This window comes from Eleutherodactylus coqui, chromosome 6, assembly GCF_035609145.1.
Source record: "Eleutherodactylus coqui strain aEleCoq1 chromosome 6, aEleCoq1.hap1, whole genome shotgun sequence".
Taxonomy (NCBI): Eukaryota; Metazoa; Chordata; class Amphibia; order Anura; family Eleutherodactylidae; genus Eleutherodactylus; species Eleutherodactylus coqui.
This window is the reverse complement of record NC_089842.1, coordinates 58,292,910-58,313,107: the sequence shown is the minus strand read 5'-3', so window position 1 is coordinate 58,313,107 and position 20,198 is coordinate 58,292,910. Positions and strand designations below refer to the sequence as shown.

General features: G+C 42.5%; 1 protein-coding gene across 1 annotated transcript in view; it reads right to left on the bottom strand.

Moving 5' to 3' along the window:
• The window catches only part of PLEKHN1 (pleckstrin homology domain containing N1), a 55,669-nt gene that overhangs the window by 6,047 nt on the left and 29,424 nt on the right, over positions 1 to 20,198 (bottom strand). The window contains exons 4-14 of the mRNA XM_066606891.1: positions 19,865 to 19,945; positions 18,681 to 18,774; positions 18,267 to 18,391; positions 10,759 to 10,905; positions 9,668 to 9,748; positions 9,163 to 9,238; positions 7,107 to 7,261; positions 6,766 to 6,960; positions 4,873 to 5,127; positions 3,147 to 3,278; positions 320 to 550 (exon numbers count right to left, since the gene is read on the bottom strand). Coding sequence (XP_066462988.1) covers positions 320 to 550; positions 3,147 to 3,278; positions 4,873 to 5,127; positions 6,766 to 6,960; positions 7,107 to 7,261; positions 9,163 to 9,238; positions 9,668 to 9,748; positions 10,759 to 10,905; positions 18,267 to 18,391; positions 18,681 to 18,774; positions 19,865 to 19,945 — 1,572 coding nt within the window. The remainder of the gene's footprint in view (positions 1 to 319; positions 551 to 3,146; positions 3,279 to 4,872; positions 5,128 to 6,765; positions 6,961 to 7,106; positions 7,262 to 9,162; positions 9,239 to 9,667; positions 9,749 to 10,758; positions 10,906 to 18,266; positions 18,392 to 18,680; positions 18,775 to 19,864; positions 19,946 to 20,198) is intronic.

The following is a 20,198-nucleotide window of genomic DNA, read 5'->3' as shown; positions in this document are numbered from 1 at the left end:
CAGTGCATATTCATTTAGCAGGTCTTATCCACTTGGATGTAAAGCTTCACATGCTCTAATGTTTTCCACTAGATGGCTCTGCTCCATTATGGTCCGTAGGAAATACAATCATTTACAAATTTACAACATTGCACCAAGCAAAAAGTATAATTTTCACTAAGCAGTATGAAAGTAGTTGTAAAAAAAAAAAAAAAAAAAAAGGGGTTATGGTTGACAATTAAATTTACCCTATTCCTGAATAACATTCCATATTATTACATATGGCAGCAACAGGCATAAGAGATTGGCAGATGGTGGAATGTATATATAGAGCACTTACACTTGTAAAGAAAGGAGTCCGTGTCGCGGGTACGAGTCTGGAATGCACGGATGTGTCTGGTTCGCTGTTCCTGTGCAGCACGGGTTTCACCAGCTGTTGGCTTCCCTTCACCGGATGGGAATATATCTTTTGTAATGGTGGGTGTGCATTGTGGCCGACATGGAATGATCCATTGGTCTTCATATGGGAGGCATGGGTCTCAGTGCGGTTTGTGTTCAAACTTCTTAGAAGCTTAAGAGATAAGTTTGAGAAAGACAGACACATTTGTATTATATTGTAGACAAGTTAAAAACTCCTCCATGGCTCAGGACGGTCTTTGTCTACTTTTAGGTGCAATGTCTGGCTGGGCAGGCATGCCATACGTGCATTCTATAGGTTGGGTAACGAAGCCAGCATGCATGTCCCTACGGATGGTGCTGGTGCTACATGTATGTGATTGCTGCAGCCAATCACTAGTCACACAACAGCAGTAACCAGTGATTGGCGGCAGCAGTCACATAGATGTAGGGCATATCATTGATGTGGCAAAGTAAACAAAGACATCAGGGATCACCGCAGCATCAAGAGATTTGACAGCTGAGTGAAGATCACTTTTTTGCATCATATTCCTTGCTTAGACTTTATAATTCACAGACACCCCCTTTAAGAAATTAAAAAAGAAAAACAAAAACTGAATTCTCAATTGATAGTCACACAACTTAAAACTAAAGCAGATCGCTTGGAAGACTACAATATCCATTATATCCTCATCACATAACATGAAGTTGTAGGTTCACAGAATTAATGCAGAGAAGAAGTCCACGAATAGTTAAATGGGCTGTTTAGTTTAGAAAACTTACAATTTTCAAATGCCCTTTGGAAAATTATGAACATATGGGCTTGGGACAGCTACAAATTTCCTGGAGTGAAGTACAACTAAAAAAGGGAGTTTCTCTCTCAAGAGGATCCATAACATCTGTGCAATAAATGGAACACTCAGTGATTTCAATGGGCACCACGTAATGCTTATACTGTCCATAGGTCATAAGTAGAGCACACATGGTCACTAATGGCCTCTGTGCACCATTATCTTCCAGATCAGCATGCAACGATAACAATCCACAGCATAAAAGGCCTGAGATGCATGGACTGACAGAGAAGATGCCGCACCATGAAGATTTTGTCGCGGCATTATGTAATTTTCATGGTATGTTCAGACCAACAAGAAACGCCCCGTTGACACGGAACAAATGAACGAAACTGAGTTCAGTTTAAAGGCGAGCCAACGGCTGAACGAGCAGTGAGAATCGTGAGGTTCTCACTCGTCGTTCAGTTTCAGTCGGCATAAAAATAAATCGCCGGCTCGGGCATTTAACAAGCCCTTTAAACACTGATCAATGAGTCTTTCACATAGTAAACACACAACAATAAGAGCCCGATTCTCATTAAGAATCGTGCAGTGTGAATGGGCTACCGAACGCCAAAGAGCTGGTGAGGATGTCACCAGCTAGTTCTATTGGGCAAATGAGAATCAAGAGATTCTTGGCCCATGTAAATGGGGCATTGTACAGCTTGATGCAGATATGGACCAATCATTTCATCTGGGAACATGCAAAAACCAATCTGCAAAGATAACTTTGGCGACATGGTCATGCCTATAGAAACAGCTTTATATCATCGGTGTTTGTGTCTTCATGAAGACTAAGGAACGAAGATGCTTCCAAGTTGCCGTTGACAGCCATTTCATCTAACAGATGGGTTTACTAAAGGTTTCATCATAGGGCTACGTACACCTGGAAGGTCTTTGTATTGTAATGCAGCAGAAAGTCAAAAGGATGCCATAACCATGAATTGAATTTGGAGATGGTCAGCACAACAAAATGTGCATCATCATAGTGGAATAGAAGCCGCCTACACCCAACTATCAATGTGAACACTGGCAGTAGTATCGCTCCAGAGCTACGTAGTGTTTAGCGACCAATAGAGATTTTCTAACAGCAATGGCCTGGAGGCAATGTGGCAATCGAGCTCCACATAACGCATCAACATGGAGTCACGGTGCCATTGGCATCAACAGCCAATCACCTCCAGCATGCATCAAAGGCACATTGATGGCATGCCATTCTGGTAGCGTGACAGACTGGAGCATCTTATCTTCTGGGTGTACTTAACACCAGTTTCCAGAAGGATAATGCATGGCCCCACACCCTGAACACTAGCAAGCATGTTTTACAAAGTAATTCCTTGGCCAGCACGATCTCCAGATATCTCTCCGATTGAGAATCTGTGGGACGCGATTGGATGTTGAGTGAATGCTCTTCTGCAGCCTTATAATGAAGATAAACTGTGGTCAATGGCCATTACCACATGGTCAACACTACCACCAGGATAGCATTTGAGAACTCATTGAGTCAATGCCACATCGTATTAACAACCATCACCAATATCATGGCCCTACTACTTACTGATCATCCAGTTTATTGGGCCACAAAAACGTATCTCTCTCGTATGTCTAGTCTCATCTCACTTTACGCATTTCTCCATGGAGATGCATTTTCTCTGTGAGGCAGTGTATTTCTTTTAATTTAATGCCACCTCCACAAGTTAACAATGGCTACGCTTATGTCAACGAGATGGAAACGCGTCACAAAAATTCTCATAGTTTTTTTTTTTTTTATAAGGTTGTTTTTATAGCCACCTTCGCAGGATACTATGACTACCTGAGATTTAATTTTATGACTTTTCTAAACATCATAACATTTTACAACCTTGCCCTGCAGCACAGAACATCACCTGACCGCGCGATTATTCATGTCATACCTTATATTTTGTGGGTTTTGACACTCACCTCTTCCACGAAATTGTTGCTGCTACTTGTTTGGCTGATTGGCGTGTATGGCTCAGCATACAGTGAGGACAATGCTTGAGTGTTGGACTGAGAGGTAGACTTCTGTCTGTCTGCTAAGCTCCATCTGTTTAACTGAACGCAAAAAGAAGAACTTAGTGGGATCCTGTATGACATACAGTAGGGGTATATGTAAGGGGGAAATGTACTGGGGCCCCTTTTTTGTGGGGTAATAGCTTATTATGTTGTACACTATCCTACCAAAAGTAATTGGACTCCGGAGCAAGATCCAAAAGCAGTATTTATTTCACCATGTTAATACTTAGTGGGGCCTCTGTCCCTAATGATATCAGATACACTTCAGCTGGTATTTCCCTCCATTCATCCTGCAAATTCCCAGCGAGTTGTATTATTTAGGGTTTTTTCTGGACTACCTTACTGATGGCCTATCCTCAGGATGGGCTATGAATAACTGATCGGCAGAGGTTCATTGTGCGGGACAACCATGATCAGCTGATTGAAGTGACAGCAGTACTCTGGTGATTGGCACCGTCACTTCAAGCCATACCAGACACTGTGCCCTGCATTGTATAGTGGCTGTCCCTCACTGGCGTAACTATAGAGGATGCAGGGGATGCGGTTGCACCCGGGCCCAGGATCCTTAGGGGGCCCATAAGGCCACCCTTCTCCATACAGGGAGCCCAGTACTATGAATAAAGCATTTCAGTTGGGGCCCTGTTACAGGTTTTGCATTGGGGCCTGGGAGCTTCAAGTTATGGCTCTGCTGTCCCTGGTATAGCAGCTCAATCCTATTCACTTGAATGGGATGAAGATGCTCTCCGGCCATGTGACCAATGAACATGACATCACAGGCTTGGGAAGAGGCTGCAGTGCTCACCCAAGCCAGAGATTCCAAGTGGTGGACCCCTGCCAATCAACTACTGATAACCTATCCTTAGGACAGGTCCCAAAAAAAAAACATTTCATCTGTCTGCCATTAGTAGGGATTAGTTACCTATTGTTTATAATGTATCTTAGATTAAAGGTTATATTTTATTGGCTGTATCCCTTCCATGATGGTACATTTTGTCGCATCCCATTCCTGGATTAAAGGAGCCCTTTAAGTCCTGGAGAAACAAATATGGCCAAACCCCTTCTTTGACTACCTGACCACACTGCTCACTAGTATGCATCATTACTCCAAGACACTACATGCTACTCCAACTGGCTCATGAGGACAGCATCAAAGCCGATGTAGTGTCTTACACTAATGATGCATACTAGTGCACGGTGTACATCAGGTAGTCAGAGAAGCGGTTCGGCCATCCTTGTTTCTGGCTCGGAGTGTCGCTTTAATCGTCCGTGACATATAGTACATGTAATGATGCTCATCAACTGCATCCAGAGTCAAATCATTCTCTCTTTAGAGGAAATCTCCATCTTTCTGGTGACTCCCAATAACTGAAGGAAACAAGCTTTTCGCTTGGCAATACAAAACTGGTTAAACAATATGATTCCGGAATGCAACTCTGGAGAACCAAGTCTAGTAATTTGCAGCAGTATCATTAAAATAACATCACGTGCAAAATTAGACTTTGCAAAAATGAGGACGGCCCTTTAATGACAGGGTGTGTGCTGCAGAATGATGCGGCATTCCTGGTCTACATCTGAGATTACATGTTTCCTACCAGGAAGGTGAAGTGCGCAGAAGCAAGCAGATAAACCGTACCATTTCCTGCGGAGTCACCGTCGCTTGGGGCTTCTGGTAGGAGTATGGCTCCTTGTACAGGGGAGACAGAACATCTTCACTAGGGGTCTCTGGGATAAGTCCAAATCCTGTGTTTTCTATGTCATAAGTGTGAGGCATAGTGGACGGTATCTGCAGACACAAATTTTTCTTTCCCTTTGACCCTCGGAAGCTGCCACCTCTCTGAAGATCACTTGGTCCATTGGGTCCACTCGGCCAGCTCGGATTTGGCAGGCACTTCAAATATAAAAAAAGAGCAGAATGTGAGCAGATCAAGTCCTAAAAGTTTATGCATGAGTGGGATCTGGTCCTCATTTAATAGTAAGGGAAATATAAGCACAAGTCAATTAGTAGAAGAATAGTAGTACTGCACTCTAACCTGTAGGGGTCACTGTTACCATTACGGGTCTAAAACCATACAACTACCACATCAGTTTGCTTTTTGGCATGTTAGGCTGGAACTCCGCAGTAAGGTTGCCTGTCCACGGGTGACAGGCATAGCGTTATCTGCGGCAATAAATCGCCCACGGTTCACGCTATAAAAATCCTTCCATAGGCCAACTATGGAAAGCGCAGCCCGACATCCATGAGTGGAGAATCAAAGATTCTCCGCTCGCGGGATTAAAATCGCGGCATGCAGCGATTTGCCGTGATTCTCCGCAGTGAGCCGATTAGATAGGCTCATCGCGGAGACCCGTCAGTGCTCCCCCCTCCTCCCCCACGGCAGAATATCGCTTGCAATATTCTATCACAGCCTTTGACAGGCAGCCCAACATGGGGTTGCAAACACGCTATGCTAACAATGCGCCGACTTGGGCGCATCCTGGATTACATGGTCAAAGTTGGAGGCAATCTGCAATTTATTTATTTTTTGTACGAACAAGGAGTCATTGCTGTTAGCTGTACTGCCATGATCGTACCCCAACTCACTGTACTTCATGTTGTCCTAGCCTAAGAAAATATATACAATATGGAGTGTGGTTTGGGATTTAGCAGTATTAGTCACATATAATATTATCATGATATATTAGTTTCATGTAGGACCGGCAGTCATTCACTTTTTTGTGGGTGGGGTAATTTTGAGGTGTACACCGGTATTGCTGGCTTAAAAAAAAAACAAAAAAAAAAAAAAACACAAATTTTGGTGCACAGCTTCTAAACACCCATTGCTGCCATAGATTTGTTTGTCAAACAAGCAGAGAAAGTGACAAATTTATTGGGCGCAACATCTTCAGGCCCTTTTACACGGCACAACTATCATATGATTAATTGTTAGATAGTAATTATTGTGCAAATCACTCTAGGTGTAAACCCATGCGGCGACAGAACGATCAGTGATAAATCATTAAGAGTATCACTAATTGGATATTTTTTTGTGGACCTAAAAAAAAAATAGTTTGTCTACTTTGTCAAATCCTCCAGTATAAAGAGTCGAAATGTGCTCAATAGAAAGCAGTAGCAGAAGGGTTAACTAAAGGCGCGGTTATGTTCCAACGAATGATCAAAGACTACTCAATTATTGCTCGGTGCAAATGCATATATAGGTATTCGATCGCTCTGTCATCGCTGGTCACATGCTTGTTCCAATGTACCGTGCGGTGTGAAAGGGACTTTACTTTAGCACATGTAGCAAATGCCACTTTTACTCCATTCCTCTACAGTCCATCATACAGCACTCGGCTACTGCTACGTATTTAGCCACGTAGCATTATGGAAATGGCAAGCGACACGTTGTAAACTAACTAGTAGGGAATAACAGGTCACATGCATGATGCGTTACTCACTAATGTATAGGCTTCTCAGATATGGTAATGAGCGTGCTTCACTTTTACTACTCTAACAATTAACGTCATTAGTGAATTCTAGGACGCTTACATGAACAGGCTGTGAATATCCAGGTGACAGCGGATCCTCCGCCAGGTTCTGCTCGCTAAGGGTAGCGTAAGATTGCTTGTCGGATCCCTGAGTATTGCTGTTGGAGTGTTGATTGGAGTTTGCCAGCTTCCCCGCTGACGCCCAGGATTTGGTTCTTCCGTCTGAGTTAAATGAACTTCGGCAGCTTGCAGTTACCTGTGGGTAGAAAAAGGCCATTTCCTATATTATACTATATAGCTTCACCATTAAGGTCAATTCCTATATATATTACGCACACACGTACGCACACGCACGCGCACACGCATACGCGACCCCGCTGTCACGACCGGCCTAGACAGTACCTGCTCATGATGTGTGGAGTGCGATCCACAGAAGCTGCTGGATGCGGACAGTGAGGAGTCTCTATTTTGTAGCTGAGCGGTCCTTAGATGATCGATCCACTCATCGTAATCCTGTTCATTGAGGCAGATCACCCGAATCGTGTTGATATACCTTCCTGATATTTTATAAAAGATACAAATGAGCATTAGAACATTGGTAGCTTCCAATCAGCATGCTGTAATGAGCGCCAATTGACAAAGCAGGTCGATTGATGCCAGCCAGTGCGCATTATTTTAATGCTTGTATACCCAAGCAGATCAGCTCATGAACAGCAGTTTGCTTGTCCATCATGATTCTTTGCACATTTACACAGCCCAGCTATAGGGAAAGTGAACGATCAGGTGATATTTAGCCGGGGTAATTGCACCTTTACCATTTTATGACCCAATAGTCATTGATACGCCTGCGTTCAGGTCGCATTCTGCAATTCCGGTATTCCTACTTTGAAAAAGTGCAGTAAAAGTGTCAGGTTATCTATTCTGTGGGTCAGTACGATTACAGAAAATAGCTAGCTTACATTAGCACTACTTAAAAAATAAAATAAAATGTTGCCATCTTTTGACCCCGATAACTTTTTTTCTGTCAATGAGACTGTGTGAGGGCTCATTTTTACCCTGTAGTTTCGATTGGTACAATTTTGGGATACATACAGCTTTTTAATGGCATTGTTTTTTTCTGATGCTAATCATGTGGGTATATTATTGTCACATTTTAATAAACTGGAGCTTTATAAATGGAGACTTTTTTTTTTTTTTTTTACTACACTTTTTTACATTTATTTTTCTTGTTTTTTTCAATGCGACAGTTGGGAAAAGCTGTGGGTTAAACTTGTTTTTTGTAACAATTTAAAAAAGTCTATTTTACTTATTTTTAGTCCTCAAAGAGACTAACTTGGGTTTGTTTGATCACGTATACAGTATAATGCAATACTAAGGTATTGCTTTATACTGTATTATAACAGGCTTCCTATTAAAAATGTGCCACAGGCACATCTTAATAGGCAAACGATCCAAGCGGAATCCCTGTAATCGTATGGTGGCAAGGTCATTCGCAACATTTAAATACTGATCGATCAGGACATTTACATGCCACTGTCAGAATTTACAGAGGCATTTAAAGGGTTAACAGCCACAGTCTGAGTTAGCAGCAATGGTGGATGTGAAAGACAGTCGATACCCAGTGTGTATGGAGCGAACTCTTCTCCACCTGCTGTATACATTGTGGATTTCTAGATACATTTTAACTCGAGGCATATGCAGTTAACCCTTTTCAATACACTGTCTGACGTCTTCATACATTCTGATTGAAGCTTGTACAGCTCCAATGTCAGAAGACGTCCGACAGGGTATTCTTACAGTCTATTGCCAGCCACTCCGCTGTCGGAGCCTCTCTGGCGCACACACACCGACTTTAGCCAGCAGATGGCACTGTTGTATAACAGCAAAAAGAGAAAGCCTTTCAGGAAACCCAGAGTCCAAAATTGGATTTGAAATGGTCAAGATATATATAGCTGTTGGGAAGGGATTAAGTACTAAATTATATACAGTGAAGAAATGCCATATAGCTTACCACCAGTATATAGAGAATGGTTCCTTAAAGGGGATTTGTTTGGTGTGTCCTGTCCTTAGAATAGATCATCAATGTATGGTCGGCGTGGGTCTAATCTCAGCAGATTGGAGGGGCAGTGGCATACCAGCTCAGCCCTGTTCTACTGAATGGGCTAAGCTGCAATGCCAGCCAAAGCCACACCTATACGTATGGTGCTATGCCTGAACAAACAGAGGGGTTGGAGTGGAAATGGCAGTCGTCCCCATAGGAGGACCACGCAGATTAGATGTAGAGCCATTGAATTTGCAGATCTTGGCAAAAACGACCGACTATCTTACATGTATGGGGGTGAGGGGGTTCCTGACTTTGCAATCTAAATTGTATGGACAAGTCTTACAGTAACGGCTGCCATTGGAAGGCTAATCAAGCTCCATCTTAACACAGGCGACACAGAAACAATAAAATTACCTTCTAACAAAAATGACAACTTCTGTTTTTCATTGTCGTCTGAAATCACCCGGATGGCTTTTAGTGGGAGTTCTCCCTGCATTTATAAAAGAAGCAATATATAGTTACTGCACAGTACAAAGCTTAGAGCTGCCTATGGGATGATGAAGGGTTAATCATTAGCATCACTTATAAAGAGGGTGTCATCGCTACCTGGTCAGAGTAATTTTGTAATTTACACTTGGCTTCCTGTTCCCACACACACCTCTCCCAATAGTCTACATCTCACCCACATTGACTCACAACCAGCTCGTCTGGATACAGACATGTACACACAGCTCCTATCTGCAGCTCACGGACGTCACCGCTGTACAAAAACAAATCCACAACAGCCATTATCAGGAAAGGATCAGCAGGAGCCAAACCTTCTGTGCAAGAACTAGTTCAGAGACCTTAGTGTGGATTTTAGGGTCTAGTCCCAAATATGACGATCACTATCTATAGAGCCCTCCAATGGGTATTTTACCTTAAAACTAAGGCTTTTTCCTTCTTCGGAAAGTATCACAAGAGTGGACGGGTACAAGACCAATACTCGGTCATTCAGCTCCTGTAACATTAAACCATAGGGTCAACAGTTAGTGGCATAGAACATATATAGTATCAGTCAGCAATCCTCCCAGAGAAACAAGCATCGGCTGTGGGGCGCCGAACTTCATGTCCTATGGAGAATACAAGCCAGCCTGGCAGGCCACTTACCTCTGAGGCATATTAGTAGTGAGCTGTAGTCATTATATCTACAAATGTAAAACGATCGCTTGCCCGGTATAATGACTAAGGGATTATCTGGAGTTATTACAGGCATATTTTTGTAATCCCTCTTTCAAGGACTGTTGCGTAGGCAGGTATATGCATTTCCTGTTCTGCCACTAAAAGGCTCATAGGAAGATAGTTTAGAAGAAACTTAAAAGGGATTCAACTAAGATCAAATCTATTCCCAGTCCACAGGATAAATGAATAACTTTATGATCCGTGAGGCGAAGGGGGGCATAACTTGAAATTCTGTTACAACCCTTTAAGGCTTTTGTTGTATCAGTCTTAAAAATGGTAACTAAACTTTTTAAAAACTTTTGACATAGCATAGTAATAGGTCTGAAGTTTTAATTGGTGGGGGTCTGAGTGCAGTGACCCCCACTGATCACCAAAACAAGCAGAAGCATTCATCCGAGTGCTGTGCCCGGTCAGCTGTTTCTATCAATGCTCGGAGCAGTGTAGAGACTCCACTATGGAGTCTGTATAGTGCTCGCAAGGACCCGCGAACAGGCTCAGTGCTCACCTCAATGCTTCTGCCCATTCTATATAGTACTCAGTGGGGGACTCTACAGCAGAAACCCCACCAATCAAAACTTCTGAAAAAGTTCTTAAGAAATTTAGTTATACTTTAGCTTTACCATAGTACTTTATCTAAGCTGCACAGCAGCGGTCTCCAACCTGTGGCTCTCTAGCTGTTGCAAAGCTGCAACTTCCATCAGGCAGAGGCAGTCAGGGCATGCTGGGAGTTATAGTTTCAGAATAGTTGGAGCTACAAGCCTACTCGTCTACACAAAACTGTACACTAACCTGGAATGGCAGGGTCTGTAACTTCACCTTGGAGATGCAAGTGATGGCACCTAGAGATTCTCTTTGTGTTCCTTCCCAATCTTTCACTGGTTGATTCTGAACAGACCTCCTCAGCTCAGATTTGTCCCAAACGTTCACATTTTTTACCTAATTAGAATGAAAAAGTGAAAATCATCATGGAAAATAGAAAAAGCCTACACCACCTCTGGTCAATTGACAAACTTTGAAAGAAAACGCAAAGGACCATAGACCAAAAAGGACCTAGTCAGACCTGCATTAGGGCTTCGCTTGGGCTCTTTTTGGAGGAAAGAAACTGATTAAAACGATAAACATTCTCTCTATTGATTTTTGATTTTAAATGAGGTTAAAAAAAAAAAAAAAAAAAAAAGGACAAATAACGCAATCTACACCGCTGTTAAAAATAAAAACAAAAGAAGGGGAGAGGAGCGATCTGAAGGTTTTTTTTTTTGTTTTTTTTTTAAACCCACTGAAAACAATGGGAAAGAACAAATGCATTTATTTCAGTTTTAATTCCATTTCTCTGCTCTGAAATAAAGGGAACAGACAGAAAACCCTAAGGGAGCCCTAACGTGGCTGACCCTCACTACACAGGCAAACAGGATCTCATTATTAACCCTTTTTTGAACCCACCTATTGCTGGTATATATTTTAAATACCAGCTGAACTGATGAAGGGGTTATTCACGAAACACGTTATGCTGATCACGCATTTATTAAATTAAAAAAAAGTTCACAACTTTGGTCACTTCCTACTTGCTTTAACTTGGAGTGTTGTGTCTTTACTGCCAGTTTTTAGTCCTATTCTATTGCTCCATCATGCCCACCCAGGTGATGCGTCATTTTGTCAGGCAGCACCTCCACCATTGACGATACACCACTCTTAACCATAAATGTATTTTCATCCCTCACAAACATGACCGTACGGGTTTTGCTCCACCCCTCTCTCCTCCTCGTCCACATGTACTATAGAGGCAGACCATGTAGCTACTATGGAGCTTGCGGAGAGAGGAGGCCCAGCGATGTTTGGCCTCACCTCCCTTTTCTTTCCTTGTGGCTGGAACCAGTTAGGACTCCCCTCTCCAGGGGAAATAAAATTACTCAAAAACAAGGGGGTTGAGAATTGTCTTAAGGATCATGCAAAACAGGGGTAAAGGGTAAAACCCACATGAGACTCTTCTATCCTGGTTACCAAAATCAAGCCCCTTAATAAGGTGTCCTAATTTGATTTTTGCGGTGGGGTCCCCTATTTGTGATGTACGCCGCAGAACCCTTTACTAATGTAGGGCCTTCACGCCATACCTAGATAGACAGTATACCTAGATCGTACAGATAATTGTAACTATTTACTACATTCTTTAAAGTAATCAGAAAACAAGCTGAAAACAGAACAAGTTACTACAAGACGAATTTCAGGGCCTGATAAAACGCTGGCACGGCATACAATTACGTGATGAAAACTGATCTCTTGGGTCTCCAAAGAGAGATTGTGAGGTAATCGCCCAACGTTCAGGTCATTTAGTCCTTTATAGGAATGTTTATTCAGCAGATTACCAAGAGAACATACATTGGATATTATATGACGGGAGGAATTGGAACATCCAGATTGTACATACAGCTTAAATGTATCAAATACAAAAAAGGACAGAAGTACAATAAAGCAAATGTACAAAAAGAGCACTTGGTCTGCGGTAAAAGCATAATCATATTACATCGCAATCGATACATTACTATAACACCATGGCTTTCCTGAAAGTAAAAAGCTTCCTAATGATGGAATAAAAAGGGTATGAAAACAAGAGTTATACCATATTCTTAATATTATTTACTACAGCTTCATTATATAAATGCTAAACTGCTTAAAGGGGCTCTCAACTGTGGCCAATCCCTACTTTTTAGAAGGGTCCCTTAAAGAGATTGTCTCACTTCTAGCCGTTTTGCTGCAGGAAGCAGACTGCTCCATATATATCATGCAGTGGACCTTGTTGGTACTGTACGCCAAGTCCTATTGAAATGAAAGGGACTCAACCTGCAGTACCAACCTGGTCCACTGCACAATGCACAGAGCTGTCTAACTTCCTAAAAAACAGCTAGAATCCCTTTAACAATAAGCTGATCACAATGTGCCTCCTTGTTTGGACCCCCCCCCCCCCCTCTTGGTGTGGATCCAACCAATGGGACACTCCCTGATCACGAGAACGAGAGTCTTGAGTGTCCACTTAGGAATAGAGCTGTGCACATGCGTCCACTACCACTCCAATTCCATGTGGCTGCCAGAGATGGCTCAGCATTTATCCCATAGTCCCAAGGCAAAAAAAATTTGACACCACAATTTTTTTCAGAGGTGTGCGCTTTCTAAAAAAAATTTGGTGCAATTAAAGCTTCTTTCACAAAACGCATGTATGAGTTTCTCTGCCTAATTGCACTACGAGATCTACTGCATCAAATGGCTCAACTAATATACCTATGATTACAATCTGATAGGATAGATCTACAAGGTCTCTCACAGCTATCTAGTACATACACCCCCCTATACAGTGATTTTTAGCTTCTAAGTATATTGATTGCACAATGGTTATATCATCATTGCAATTATTTGGATAGATCTAAAAAAAATATATAAAGTACGTTTATGTGTTCGCCCTAGTTACCCTATTTTTGTTTTTATATATATCTAGACAGAGTATTTGAGTTAGTCCAGTCTGTTAAGGGTATCATATGAAATCTGCTGCAATATCTTTCCATGAATTAGGTTACTAGACGAAGGCTCCGATAACAAATGAATTTCATAATTCTTGTATTAGTACGATCAGTAAGGAGAACAATACCCCTTTAGGTTCAGATCCAGGGCATATATCCACAGAGATGCTGTCCTGGCTCTCCAATAACTACTGGGTGTGATGACCCTGGAGGCGAGGCTCGAAGCCAGGGTTGGTGACCCAATCTGCTTGCAGCTGTGCCGACACCCAGGGTATTCCCTTGGCAGGCAGGGCATGCCTGTCCACCCCGACAGCTGTTGCTGCTGTTCAGGACTGTCTGTTCCCATAGCAGCTAATTCTAGAGTTTCAGGAGTCACAGGTGCAAATGAGGAAAGGAGCAGGCAAGGTGAAAGAGGATGAGTGATCTGAGCCTAAAGTCAGCTTTTAAGATTAGTAAAATGGGCAGATCTTTATAAAGAGCCCATCTAACAGTATAATGCCTGTCCAGTATGTCAATCACAGTATGAACAGTAAGTGCTTGCAGCCTTGTTGCAAAAATTAAGGATTGTTACAGTTTATATGCATCGTAGTAATATTGCAAAACAGTCTTCTCCAAAGACGGGAATATAGAAAACTGCATCTTACAAAAGTCTCTCTGTATCCGACAGAACAATTGATTTGAATGGAGCTTTACAGGGTACATCCACTGAGGGACATACAAGGGGTACCTAGAAGAAACAAGAATTTTCTTCTGGTGGGTGCGGGCTTCTGTTGCTGGGTGAATGTCTGCGGAACCCTTCTGAGGCGGTACACCAGCCGACGCTGTTGGGGAAGGTTGTGTTCGGCTCCAGTAATTTTTTTTTCCTTCAACAAGTTGTTCGGTTTTTCGCCCAGTTTAGTGATGGCTGATTCATACAAACACCATGTGAACAATGCTCATTTGTTTCTTTAACGAGAGGGATGGTGCACTCAGAATGTGTACCCCAGGGACAAAACAGTCAAAGTCTTGAAACTTTTGAAAAGGTTGCATTATGATGTGCGCATGTGGCAAACAGGGGACAGGTTCTTCCATCATGACAACACATCTGCCTGCATAATGCTAAGTGTTAAGCAATGGCATCCTTGCCTCATTACCCGGATCGCACTCCATGCAAATTATTTTTAATAATTACTTCTCAAGTTAAGATGCCTCAAAAGAAAATGGTTTTGCTGATGTTGAGGTGAAACAAAAAGCAGCACAGGTACTAAAAAGTAGCAATGAGTTGAAAAAAATGCTTTCAGCATCTGGGGGTTGAGGCAAGGGGTGGGGGATTGGATACATGTATTTCTTCAAATGTGGAGTACTAGGATAGAGACTGAAGTTTCAAATAGATTTTTGAATTAATAGATTCTTGGCTTCTTGTATGTACATTAAATGGGGCTCTTTTTTTTTTTTTTTTTTTTTTTTTTTTTTACACACACTAATCCTTCTACAATTGGACCTTCCAGGTTAAGAAATTAGGCATATGACACAATGTGCAGAATAAAATCAAGTGGGCAAGTTTTTTATGGAACAGTTTCACTGTGAATCCGCATTTGAATGGGAAAAACAAGTGATCTGAATGACTATGAACAGGGCCTGGTCACCAGTGCTGGACTAGCCAGGATTTCATATACTGTCAACCTTGTGAGGTTTTCCCGTGCAACACTGTGGAGTGTATACAGAGACGGATGTCATCGAGAAAAAAATTCAGCAAAAGGGGATCCTGTGAATGGAAGCAACTAGTTGATGAAAGGGGTCAGTGGAGGATGTCAAGAATCAACCAGACAAACACGGTGTAGTCAAGGAAATTGTAGGTGAATTGAATGCCAGTACTCCAACTAATGTGTCTACATACACAACTCGTCGTTCCTTAGCATGGATGGGCTATAACAGTAGACAACCAGTTCCAGCACCATTAGTGTGCAAGATAAACAGAGACACAAGATTCCAGTGAGCAAAAAGGAGTAAAATTTGGATTACTGAGCAGTGGAAAAACATCACCTAGCGAGACGAATTCAGATTACTGTTGCACTGGTGCAGCTGGTAGCTGCGACTCCGGTTACAAGAATGCGACGCAGACCAAGCAGTACAAAAACTACTGGATTTTTCTGACTATAGGAGACAGCTTTAGCAAGATACAATGTTGCTTAAAAAGGATCTGCGCTTTATCGTCCAGAGGCAGGGGGGTCTGACAGATCCAGAGATCCCTGACCAATGCCTTAATGATCTGGTAGTGAGCTGATACAGCCAGTGTGTATGCAGCAGTGCTGTGTGTGTAGAATGTAAACTTATGTGCTTGCGATACTGTCTGTTGTACACACTAGGTTTAATAGAAGCCAATTGTTCACAGTTAACCCCCTTTTCTATACTAGAACACCAGAACTAATGACAGTAGCCGATCCACTTTACTAGACCCCCCAGAGATGTTTAAATTACTAAGATAAATCCCCCCGCCGCCCTCATTTTCTGTTGTCTAAATCTGGGGTGCATTTTATAGTCCAAAAACAAAGTTTATCTTTGAAGATAGAATTGAAATAAGTCCCAATATGAGAACCAACCAATTTGACTTTCACTTTATAGCTCACTTTGATATGTTGCGTTAGGCCTCTGTCCATGACCTGCGAGCAGTGACCCTTTTAGAAATAATGGCTACAATGTTCCTATATAGATTTATAGAACAGGCCTGTTACCTTGACTCAGTCCCTATAAGTGTACACACCCACTATCTCTATGGAGGTCGACCTCACTCACGGTTCAGAGTACAACAGGAAGAAAACATTGTCCAGATATTCCCTAGTACAGTGTTCTCCAACTCCAGTCCTCAAGGACCCCCAACAGGTCATGTTTTCAGCATTTTCTGAGTATTGAACAGGTAATGTAACTATTATCGGTGCCTCAGACATTGCTACAGGTGTTCTTACTATAGGATATCCTGAAACCATGACTTGTTGGTGGTCCCTGAGGACTGGAATTGGGGCCCTAGTAGATCTTGGTCTACTCACTCCACTACCATTGGGCCCGTTTGCTCCAGCACTTGAATCCCCATATGCAGGCCGTGTCACCTTTAATGCTCCGTAACGCCAGCAAACTCCACACGACCCAAAAGTTTCACGGTTGCAAATTCCTGGTTCCTCAATCATCCGGGACAGTGTCGGCAGCACTTTGCTTCAAAAATCAGGCCCAGCACAGAAATGGCTTTCCTTCTCACCCTTTATCAGCACCCCCACAGCAGCGCACACTCTGTTCTCTCCCCGTGATGCAGTTACCAAGTCACTTATATCTTGCAGAACTGGTAGTGACTTTTTAGGACCCGTGGAGGGGGAGGGGTCATCCCTATCCACTGTGCCTAGGCGCCAACTCTGGGCTGACGACATCATAGAGGCTGTGTTAACCCCTCTTGGGTAGCCCATATAGCACTATGCTGATGGGAGGGTCAGAATTTGGCGTAAGCAGCATAAGTCGATGAACCCTTCAGAACATGTCAGCACCTCCATCTAATTTGTGGCAACTACAAGAAGATTCCTATCTGCATGAGCAAATAATGCTGCAGAATGGTTTCAACACCAAGTGGAATCTATGAAACTACTAATTGCTGCACTTATAAAGGCCAAAGGAGGTTCAATGTGCTACTAGATGGCTCTATAATAAAGTGGCCAGTGTATGTTACTAAACGCATCTTCTATTAAGTGTCCATCCGAGTACAAAGTATTTCAACCCACATTGTGTATTTGGAAAGCAGGTCGCTCTGAAAAAAGTCATTTGTGCAGTTTCTTATTTCACTATTCCTTCCTTGAGTCATTTGAGACTCCTCAAGAACTGCCGAGCGCGGACAAGCTACAACTGCACACATCTCCATCAATTAGAATAATTGTAGAAACATCCATTCAGGCTCTTAAGTGGAAAATGTCAGATATTAGGCCAATATTAGATGGCTCCTATGGTGGGTGACAGCTGGAGCTGTGTGTGACCCCTCTGTACTGATCACAGCTGCAAAGCAAAAGCAAACAGGTGGGATCAGCTGTCCAAGTCCATAAAATATGTGGCGGCTGCAAAATAGTCTCTTCTCATGCAAGAGCATTTACCCTGCCAAAACTCATTAGTGTACCCCAATGAACAGCAATGCAGCAGAAAAAACTCTTAGTCCTAAGAACTGAATGATCCAGAGAGCCTACAAGTGAAGAGCAAGCACATCTGACCATGGCCATTTGCCATTAGCGGAGAGATTACATTGACTATGTAGTATTTACAAGGCTTCCTTGCCCTAAAAAGTCAGGGGCAGAATACACATTGATCTGGAGGTGTAAACAGAGGTGGGGGGGGGGGGGGTCTGAGCAGCAGATAGGCAAATGCCATTGATGACCTAGAAAACTCCTTTTATCCACCAACAAGCTAATGTGTACGGGGTAGCCCCTCAAAGGCCACCAGTGTGCAGTCAAGGAAAATAAACATTGGTCATGTTGGATTTCAAACACATTTAACCCTTTCTCCACTTTGCGAAAAGGTGTCCAATACTAGCTTACCCACCGACCCTCTGTAAGCAAGCACGTTCAGCCAATCTGGGCATGCATGTTCATGCTGATGTTAGAAGAAATATCTTCCTGCTGGATGGAGCCATCATGGCGATCAGTTAGGGGTAAACAAATGGAATCCATCTTTGTGTAAACACCCTATGGGTCTGCCATGGTATACTGAGCTTACTTTAAAACTTTAGATGTGCATCTGTCAACATCAGTATTTGCCCTCAGCAATAATAGCTCTTACAAATCTTACCTCTGTTATAGGCAAAGGATCTATAATTCCCCCATTGAGCTGGATCTGCTTCTCCAAGTTGTAAAGCCATTTTTGCAGCTCTTGCTGGGTTGGGCAATAAACTATTAAAGGGTTGAGTAAGGGACCTAATGGTAGAAGGGGTAAAACATAAGTAACTACAAACATGAAATGAAGTACTTAACTGAACTGTTGGTCAAACTTACACCAAAGAGGTAAGAGATCTGGATAATCAGGACTGGATCATGAGGTGTAAGACCATCACTGGTCATATAAAGTAACCTCTTACGGCACTTATGAGCACCCCTAGATGTATCTATTTGAGTCGAAATATCACTATAATTTGCAGGGACCTTTTATTAAATATTACAGCTATTACAGATAATTGAATTGCTACTACGTAAGGTTTGTTTTTACCTGTGATCCGGAAAGCATGCTCTTCCTCAGGTATAGGCGGTACCTTGGAACGTTCCAACTTGTAAACACTTAGCTCCTTCAAGGGTACCAATCCCTAAAAAAAAATATGGAGAAATAAGATACAAAATCCCAAGACAGAAGAACATAGACCATAAAGATACCTGATGTGGAGGACAAAAAGGTACAAGGCCATACATACATGTAAACTAATGACATATGATAAAGTGCAGCTAGCAATACATATCTGGGATGATTTAGTGATCCTGCACTGAGCAGGGGGTTGGACCTGATGACCCTGGAGGTCCCTTCCAACTCTACCATTCTATGATTCTATGTGCTTGACAAAGTCGCTATATGCGATGAAACGCGTTGCACTGTGTGCTATGGAATAAAGGAGGATTTTTTCTGTTGAGGGCAATATCCTTCCCCTGGTGAATTTGTTCCCAAAGAAGCGCAGGATTTTTCATAACCTTATTGAGAACCTACTTCAGTGGGTCACACCGTGAGTGTGACACCGGCATACTGGCTGCTCTCCTGGTATAGCCCATCAGGATTTCTTGGAGACGCAGGGAGACTATTGGCACCAGATATATCAAGGTGTACCTGGATGTGGAGGTGGTAGTGGAGTTCTGGCCTAGGCTCCACTACACACCGGGTAAGTCCAGACTAATTTGTTACCCATTTGGGATACTTCTCATCACAAGGAGCGCTATCCTAATTTATATTTTAAAAATATACTCAAGGGACAGTACAAAAACTAAAGATACTGACAAAAAAAATTCTTTGTTCTTCCAATGAAGGAAACCTAGAACCCTTCTGGGTCTGCACACAGTAAACAATAGAAAAGACTGAAATGCAATAGAGTCTAGCCAAGCATAAAACTACCCATTATACACACCGAACTACTCACTCAAAATACATAAACACTATCAAAAATGTCTGAAAAGAAGTTGTTAAGTTTCTCATGACACAGATAAAAGATGGGTATTCATGTTGGGTAAACACAAGTAATGGATGTGACCCTGAGGGGTGAAGGGTCAAGAGATATTTGAACAAAGTCTGCCTGGCTAGAAGTAACATGAAGTCACGTTTCTACTTATTACAAAGTTCCTTTTACATGGTAACAGCTTCTGAATTGGAAGGCACCTGTGCATCACTAGGAGAGCGCCATGTGAGGTTCATACCTGATATGTCAGCCCAGTGGGTCCTCGAGACTGGAAGTACAGGTGGGACTGGAACAATTCTAAATAGCAGTCACTAATATCCTAAAAAATACCAAGAAATCTCAGCGTCAACCTGAAAGTCTTCTTAAACCGGAAAGACAAGCTTACATGGACCAAAGAGATGCACAATTATTTAAGACAAAATCCTAACACAAAACTAGTGATGAGCGAGCATACTCGCTAAGGACAATTGCTTGAGCGAGCATTGCACTTAGCGAGTACCTGCCCGCTCGAGAGAAAGGGTTCGGCTGCCGACGGCGGGCAGGGAGCTGCGGGAGAGAGCGGGGAGATCTCT